The following is a 9,174-nucleotide window of genomic DNA, read 5'->3' as shown; positions in this document are numbered from 1 at the left end:
TTCTGAAGGCAACCGGATGTCTTAAATTAGCTAGCTCTCAGACAGGAAGTTCTAAATTAGCTCAAAAGACGGAGCCCTCTCAGACAGGAAGTTCTAAATTAGCTCAAAAGACGGAGCCGAAAAGTAACACGCAGCTCTTGCTCCATATTCACTTCTTCAGACCATTACCACCATCTGGTGGCCATATGCTGAACAGTAGCACAAACGTGTCAAAACTCAAAACCATTTACAACGGATTTGAAAACATTTATTCGTCCATTTGTCGCAATTAATTTAATTCTGGGGTAGATTTTGAATCTTGTCCGCAACCATAATCTCCACCAATAATGCGCCATTTTCATGTGTTTTTGCAGCGTTTTATGTGAGAGTGAGTGAAAGTAAGCTAATTGTAAATTTGTAACAAAAGGTTTTTCATTGTAACAAAAAGTCTTTCACCACACATAATTTCTGAGAGGTCTAGAACAACATACTAAAAGTCCAAAGAAATCCCAGTTGTGGAAATGTGTTTAATTGCATAAATCAGAAAAATGGCCAATCTTGGAATATATTCCTGACCAGGAGGTAATTGTAACAGTGAGGCCATAACAGTCATATAAATACTTCCAGCATTGACTTTGAAAGTGGCAAGAAAGCATAATAGGTATCAAGGTATCATTTTTATAATCCTTGATAAATGCATAATCCTTGAAATGGCTTCTTAGAATCTTTAGATCAGTCCGAGGGGTAACCAAACATTTTGGAGTTGCATTTCTGAATATGTGCAAAGTAATGAAAATCTGAATTAAAAACAAAATCCATGTTTTCTAAGTTAATATTTCACTAAAAGCACAGTCACATCACAGAATATTTAGTTTTTTTTTTTAATCCTTTATTTACCCAAGGTATTAGCTGAGCAAAGGTGCTAATTTTCAGTAACGCCCTGCACACACACATTAAAACCTGGGAGCTGACCAGTACAACCAGTCTTAAATACTGTTGGCCACTAAGCAGCTCCAGGGGGAGCAGTTAGGGGTTCAGTGCCTTGCTCAAGGGCACTTCAGTGGTGTTGGGTGAGTGATGACAATCCCTTCCCCACCCAGATTTTTCCTGCCCGTCCTGGGAATCGAACCGGCAACCTTTCAGCAACAAGGGCGCTCCTCTAACCCTTAGGCCACCGCTGCTAATTATTAGGCAATAGTTTTTGGATGTACACGTCTGCGTGTGTGGCACTGAAAACTTGTGCAGAAAGTCAGACACAGGGCTGATCAATGCACAGCATCAACTTGCCCAGTGAGATTATCACTTGCGGGTCGAAGTTGATATTGTGGGGTGTTAGGGTAAGTAACACCCCTGTGTTAGGTGTGTGATATCTTTTTATGGATCTTAATATCTTACCAGGATGCATCCACCACAACAATTCCACCGTCCACAGGCACGAAATGTATGATGATGTATGATAAAAGCGCCCTGCACTTTTGCTCACTGCATTTTTTAACCAACACACACATACAGAGTAACGGGTGTTCAATAGCACTGATTTATACAAAACAAATTAAAAAAACTCAAAATTAGAGTTAGTTAGGTTTCCTCCCGACAGCAACAATATGATATGGCTAACTTATGCCACCATTTTGGTTTTCTTTTGTTTTTTTAAATGGTATTTTCTATGATTAATATTAGTTTTGGTAGGCCTACTACTGCAATTGATATTGTTGTTATTTTAAGTTTACTGGTGGACAAACCTTGGGAAGGGTGGGAGGCTTAGGAATGAGAAAATAAAAGACATTAAACTAAATAATGGTACAAAGAGAATGACTGTACTAAAAATAATGTATTTCAATTGTTTATTTTCGATGTACATCCTCTGTTATGCGACTACAGTGCTCAATAAACATAGCATTAAAAAAAACATCACAGACACAGAACACTACTATTATTTCAAGGTGAAATAACTATGCAGCTCAAGCTACAGTCAAACAACACCCTGCCATCTTTCACCATGCTGCACTTGTTGCGCAGCAGATCCAGGATGCCCGCACGGAGCTCGGGCGTGAGCGACCGGTGGAAGTGGTCCTGCTCCGTCATAAAGTCGAGCAGCAGCTCTCCTGCCTCGCTGCCCTGGACGAAGCAGTCGGTGATGTCCAGGGTGTTGGGGATGATGCGCTCCACGTACTGGAGGCCCAGGCTCTTCAGGTGGACTTTGATGTCTCCGGCCGAGAGGTAGTCGGAGATGGTTTTGCTGCACAGCTCCTTCCTGTAAGTCTTCCACAGGATGTCCCAGCCAGTGTTGGCTGGATGGATGTGAGATGAAGCAGAACATTAGACAGACTTGCAGAGGGAGGTGACGGTGAGGTGAGGTGGGGTGGGGTGGGGGGGAGATGACCAGTGTGGAGACCTTTGGTCTTCCTGTTAGGAATGTACACTAGTCTTGCATATTCGAAGAGAGATCTCTGATTATATGGCTATGTGAAAATAGGAATGCACTGCACTGATGCCTAGCCACTGCATGAGGATGATATTGGTCAGAATGTATTGAGACGATAGCCCCTTCTTGCAGCATCAAAATTTAGAGCCGATCTCATAAAGTACAGGGGGGTAATTTGATTAGGTTGAAAACATGACTTGGGGTATTTCCGAAAATTATATGTTTTGTCAAATGTTGACAAAAGTTGTTGAAAAAAAAATAGCAAACATGTTATATTTCAGTAATGCTAGTAGTAGTGGTTATGCCTTTTAATGCGGATGGTTGTGGATTCGAACCCTGCTTGGGGTCGACGTCAGCAAGGGCATGAGGTCGTAACGGGTTCCTAACGCCAAATAAAATGGGTTCAGATCTGAGCCAAGTCTCCTGAGAAGGCACGTCTGAAGCCTGTGCTGGACTGGTTATCCGGATGTAAAAACAAATCCATCCACCCAGTATTTATGTAGTAAAGAGAGTCTTAGATATGCCATCTGAGGTTGTTTGGCTAACCTTTCCGTGCAACTAAAAGTTCAAACTGGTCCCTCTGATGCAGACCACAGAGAAGATAGGGATGATCATGAGACAGCTCCCATCTTTGCAATCTATTTATGAACAAGCTTCTGAAAGGCTCTCAAGGTGGGGCCTGGGTGATACTGGAACTACATTATCCTTGATTTTTTTGAAAATACCCAATCTAAATGGTAAATGGTGCATTTATATAGCACTTTTATCCAAAGCGCTTTACATACCAATGGCAGAGGAAACCATGCAAGGCACCATCAGGAGCAATTAGGGGTTCAGCATCTTGCTCAAGGACACTTCAACACTAACTCTGGGGGAGCCCAGGATCGAACTGGTTATCTCACGGTTCCCATTTTCTTAACTAATAATATGTCCATGAAATTTAAGAAAGTATTTGATGGGTGAGGTGTGATGGGGGAGCTTGAAATTAAATAATGACTGTTAAAAGGATCCCTGGCTAATAAGACAAATATGCCTTAAAACATTATACTTGCCCACTACAACTAAAATTAAAAAATTAAAACACATTCAATATTTTATTTATTTAATAAATAAAGAATCTTTCACTGAATAGGAACTGCTCCTGTCGCAAGTTGATGATGTCATATGCCCATTATTGTCTAGCCCTATGGAATGTATGGAATGCATACGCTAATAAAAACAACTTAATACTTCGTAAGGATAATATGAGCATAGAAGCAATATTTTAAATGCTTTTTATTAGCATGTGCAGTCCATACATTCCATAGGGCTGGACCACACATGGACATATGACAACTTGCGACGGGAGCAGTTCCTATTGAGTGAAAGGTTCTTTATTTATGAAAGAAATAAAATATTTAAGGTGTTTTTATTTTAGTTATAGAGGGCAAGTCTTATGTCGAATTGTTTTCATAATCCTCATGCCCCCCCCCCCCCCCCCCCCCCCCCCCATGGGGCATGAGGATTATGAAAACAATTCGTCCCTGCATACACAGTTACAAAGTTTCTTCAAAATAAAACTAAATAAAATGGAGGGGGAAAAAGACTTTCCTACAGTACTGAATGCAGGGTCAGGGAAGGGAACACATGCAATACCTCCACGGACCACCAGTTGAAAACAGCCTGCCTTAATGAACCACTGGTATCTATAATCTATCTGCATGTACTGTATGTCCATTATCCTACATACTACCGGTCCATTGTCCTACATAGTACCGGTCCATTGTCCTACATACTACCGGTCCTACATACTACTGGTCCTGCCGTCCTGGAAATAAAATGGTTCTGGTTCTTTTTCTTTTCACAGTACAGGGAATGCTTGTTTTAGTGGCTTGATCGTCCTGGGTGAATAGCAATAGTTCTAAGCAGTGAAAACCTGTGTAGCATAAATCGATATTGTTGCGATCAGGCAGAAACCTTGTACTGTATGTCCGTATTTAAAAAAAGAAAAAAAGGTCACAAACGTGTCACATTGCACGACACATTGTGAGCTCATAGATGGTGAGTGAAAGTGGAAAAGTGTGCCTGTGGGTTTTACAAATATTGAATCAATTAATAATTAAAGAGAAGAGCTTGTGAGTGTGACTAAATAATAACTACATTGGATCCATTTAAACACAGGTTCTTTTCTCCATGTCCAACGGTTTTGGATATAAGGTCTCTGCCCAACAGCAAAGATATACTGTATAATATAGCCTACACTTGGTGTGGTGTTTGCTCTCTGGGCAGGCGGCCAAGGCAGTGTGACCTACTGACCTCCTTCATGGACGATGAGCAGCTTTCCGTCCTTCTTCAGAAGGCTGTGGAAGAACTTGATGGTGCCAGCATAGTCATCCACGTAATACAACATCTGTTCAGCACATAGCAGTGGGCATATTTAAAATCTGTGTGTGTGTGTGTGTGTGTGTGTGTGTGTGTGTGTGTGTGTGTGTGTGTGTGTGTGTGTGTGTGTGTGTGTGTGTGTGCATGCGCTATATACCATGGGTTCTCAAAGTGAGGTGCAGGGGATATCCAGAGGGTCCCCAGCTAAATGTGTCACAATCATTTTTAGCCATATTTTATACTTAAAATAAATAAAAATAGGAAGATCTACAAGCTCATAGCTATGAACTGTGTGTGTGTGTGTGTGTGTGTGTGTGTGTGTGTGTGTGTGTGTGTGTGAGAATGCAAGAATGTATATAAATATTTATGAGTAAATCTGTAACATAATTAGCATAATATAAACTGTCTACAAATCACACTAACACTATACCTGAACCATGTGTATGAGATCAAATCGTTTGGTTTCACCATCGTCTTGGACTTTCTTCTGGTATTCTGCACATGACAGGGGGTGCCACGCAAACGGCATCTTCTGCAGCTGGGGAATAGTTGCCAGCAAAGCTGCGAAGACAATTTACAATTTAGGCATTTAGCTGAAGAAGAAGGAAATATACCATCTGATCACTAACAGATTAGTTTAAAACAATTATACATTTATTGTCTCCACCAGGCCGAAGGCATGGGGAAAGAGTATGTTTTGCACTCCGTCCGTCCGTCTGTGTGTCCGTCCGTGTGTCCGTCTGTCTGCGCACACACTCCCTGGATGCCAACGATGAACCTCTGCCCCAAAACTTCCAGAACGGCCTGTTATAGCGCCACCAGGAGGCCGACATTTGAAATTATATTACTCCTCCAGATTCTGTCCAAAAATCCCGCAAATCGTTACACACTATCTCTATAGTCATGTGTTCAAGATGGATCTGTCCGATATTTCATATTCCATCCTAATTGGCTAACATTGGCTTTCAAAGTTTGCAGGATTGGCCCTTTTGAAACAAAAAGCCTCAAATCATGAACGCAGCGTGCAATTAACGTGAAATCTTTCACAGACTTTCATACTAGGCTGAGGAATTGTTTTTTGCAAAACAATTTTTTTGGAACAAAATGCCTCAAATCATCCAATTGCCATCAATGGTGTAAGAACAAATGGCACCCTTTTCACATAGGCCTATTATAGCGCCACCAGGAGGCCACAACCTGACTTGGCACTGGTGGAGACCTTTTTCTAGTTTACTATCAATCTGTTCATCCTAGTAAACGTTATCTTGAAATATTCATATATTAAACATAATAACATCTCAAATGTATACAAGTAGCCAAAGACACTTTACAAGTTGGAGCCTCTACAGCGGTGCCTATTGGGCACTGCCCTACTTGGAACGATGCAAGTTGGAAATGCATGCCCCACCCAGATATTATGTATATGTCCCTTTTATGCCCATATATGGAGTTCTTTGTCAGGCATGCATCTGCATTTATGGAGTATATGCAGACGTCCGAATGATGTCCGAACAGGCCACCTCCTATATGGACCATGTCCAGAGCCCGAGAAGAGGCCTTTTTGGGGTGGTTCTGGAAAACCGTGGGTCCGACCGACTCGACACCGGCCACTGCACCCCCTGTGGTGTGTCGAATTTGAAGTTGGTAGGGCGAACAGTTCTCGAGTTACGTGGATTAGACAGAGACAGACGTACAGAGACTTTTAGTGCATTTATAGATATGACATTATGATAGAATGACATGAACTATATTATATTATATATTGTTAGATTAGATATGCTATGCTACTAACTAACCCTAAGCCCAAGGGTGCAACGCGACACGTTGTGAGCTTGGAGACTGGCTATTTTCTGGCAAAGATATTTGGCGTAGATTCTACCTAGAGCGTACCTAGTAGTACAGAGCGAAACTTAGGGCCGCTTCACTAAGTGGTTACGTGACAAAATGTTTCAATGAGTCCATGTACGCTGCTTTGAAATGGGAGTGCTGTGCCGTACCTTTGAACTGCTCTGTGAGTTCAGTGCTGGGTTCCACTACATCGACAGCAATGGGCACATCAGGGAACGAGGAGTGCAGAACAGACAGCACATGGGTGTCGATCTCCCCTATAATGATAAATGAATGAGAAAAGCATTAACGACCCGGGTCAGTGGCTCGCAGACCAGCAGTGCACATTGAGAACTGCTGCTTTGTACTCCTCCAGCCATCTGTTCTGTCACTCATTTAAAATGTACAGCACTTCAATTTCATTCAACAGTTTTGTCAACGGTGGAGGCTGCAAGGGGGCACAGTACAGTATGTGTGTGTATGTGTGTATGTGTGCATGTGTGTATGTATGTATGTATGTATGTATGTATGTATGTATGTATGTATGTATGTATGTATGTATTTGGTTAAAATGGGTAGGGTTTAAAAAAAGGCAAAAGCATGCTCTGTTCTGTTGTATGTATGTACTGTATGTACTATTCATTCACCACAAGTACCTTTACTGGCGGCGATCAATAAAGGTTTATCTGATCTCCAGTACACTCAATCCTATAAGCTCTTGCCAGGTTTGAGGACATTCATTTCACAATAATTGTGAAATATAAGAGATAAGAGAATGGACACATTCTCTCACACACACACACGTAACAAATATACACACTTGTCTTTAACACACACACACACACACACACACACACACACACACACACACACACACACACACACACACACACACACACACACACACACACACACACACACACACACACACACACACACACACACACACACACACACACACACACCTCTTGAAAGCCTGTCTACACAATTGAGTACATGAGAAACTAAATAAGAATCGTCCATGAACACGGCTACTACAAAGTAATCCTGAAAAGTAACAGGCAGTTTTGCACATCCATCCGACAGAGATGATAAGACTACGTACCTGCACCACTCCCAACACCAAGAACATGCAGGTGGGATTTACTAGCTCCAATCCTGTTTTGTAGTAATGAGAAATGTAATATTCATTAGGCAAATTCAGCCGAGGAAACACTGTGCCATTAGTTGGGGAAATGGGCTGATTACCATATTTATTGCATTTGGAAGCAAGTGGCTTGGTAATAAAAGTTTATGAAATCATATTGCGTCCATTAACACGCCTTAGTTATTGAATGAGAACTGTGCTCACACTTGAAGCAGAGGATTACATGAAACAGGACATCTGTCTCAAAATGACAAAGACTAATTTGGTAAGCGTGATTTAAAGTGAGGTTGTTGTGTGACATGCATTTCAGTTATCCACATCAGTGGTTAACCTTATCAGGCCGAGACCCCCCCAAAAAAGGATCATTTTGGAACTGGGGACCGTCCACCCTGACAAGCACTTGGAATGTATGAGTTGAAGCATTAGCACAAATTTAGTTTGACTCAATTCCACAGATAAATGCTGTGAAAATAGACAATCTAAAAGCTCACAACACGAGGCATTCCGAGCGTGTAGATCAGCGTTTCTTTTGCCTATTTGACAATTTGGCCAATGTTTGACCAATTTTATAGTAACGTTTGTTACTATACTATTCTGTTTTAAAATACTATTGTGGTGCGCTCACTGCTCACATTAATAAACATGACATAATGCAACACAGTATGCTTCCCAGGCATTATGTCCTGCATGCGTTACCTTTCAAACTCTTCTCCAGTCAGGACGTAGTCCAAACACTGCAGGATGGCCTTGTGTTCCTGCGATAATTTCACGTATAACTGGAAGCCCTGTGCATAACGGCCCCCATATCCAGCCTGCTTCTCCTCTGTAGCCATTATTACAGATACCTGTAACCCATCATTAAACACATCAATCCCTACTTTATGCATGTCAATAGTGCTTAAAAGTTTCAAAATATCCACATTGTCCTTTTGGTATAATTTGTAGGCAAAAAGTTAAGTTGTTCAAAATAGCAGATCTGCAAGCTCATGCATTGCTATTCAACTTGTTGTGGGCTTGTGCATCGGTTCATTTCAAATAGCCAAAGTATAAAAGAGTGTAGCCACTTTGCTTTTGCAGAAAATATCAGATCGACATCAATTTGGTTTCACTTTTTGGTTTCACCATGTAACTGTCCATCCATGTCTATTCATTATTATTCTTAATTGAGAATCAATGTCATAAAACATGCAAATAAGAAGTATTAAAAGTATTTACCTCGACTGTGTGGAGGGAGAAGGCAAAGCAGACTGTGTTTTGAGTTACAGAGCAGAGCTGTTATTGTCCAGTCCCACCCAGACCGAGCTTTGTTCCAATACAGATTGCATAACAGTGCTGTGAGGCAGAACCCCCAGAAAATTAACAGCCCGCCTACTTTGTCATATAGGCTACTATGTCACACAAAAGTAAATATTAGCTTCAAGAAGATTGTGTGTTG

The 9,174-nt window shown here is 41.4% G+C and overlaps 1 protein-coding gene across 1 annotated transcript; it reads right to left on the bottom strand.

Moving 5' to 3' along the window:
• Positions 1–1,577: 1,577 nt before the first annotated feature.
• Positions 1,578–9,041, bottom strand: LOC310867176 (histamine N-methyltransferase-like). The gene is made up of 7 exons (XM_083777037.1): positions 8,955–9,041; positions 8,436–8,584; positions 7,698–7,750; positions 6,763–6,870; positions 5,196–5,326; positions 4,700–4,793; positions 1,578–2,270 (listed from the first exon to the last, which is right to left on the bottom strand). The coding sequence occupies exons 2-7, from the start codon at positions 8,570–8,572 to the stop codon at positions 1,918–1,920; spliced, it is 876 nt and encodes a 291-aa protein (XP_083633163.1). The 5' UTR covers positions 8,573–8,584; positions 8,955–9,041; the 3' UTR covers positions 1,578–1,917.
• Between the last annotated feature and the right edge of the window lie 133 nt (positions 9,042–9,174).

The sequence above is a fragment of the Protomyctophum parallelum genome (genome assembly GCF_964188405.1).
Source record: "Protomyctophum parallelum genome assembly, chromosome: 11".
NCBI lineage: Eukaryota > Metazoa > Chordata > Actinopteri > Myctophiformes > Myctophidae > Protomyctophum > Protomyctophum parallelum.
This window is presented reverse-complemented; position numbering and strand designations above follow the sequence as displayed.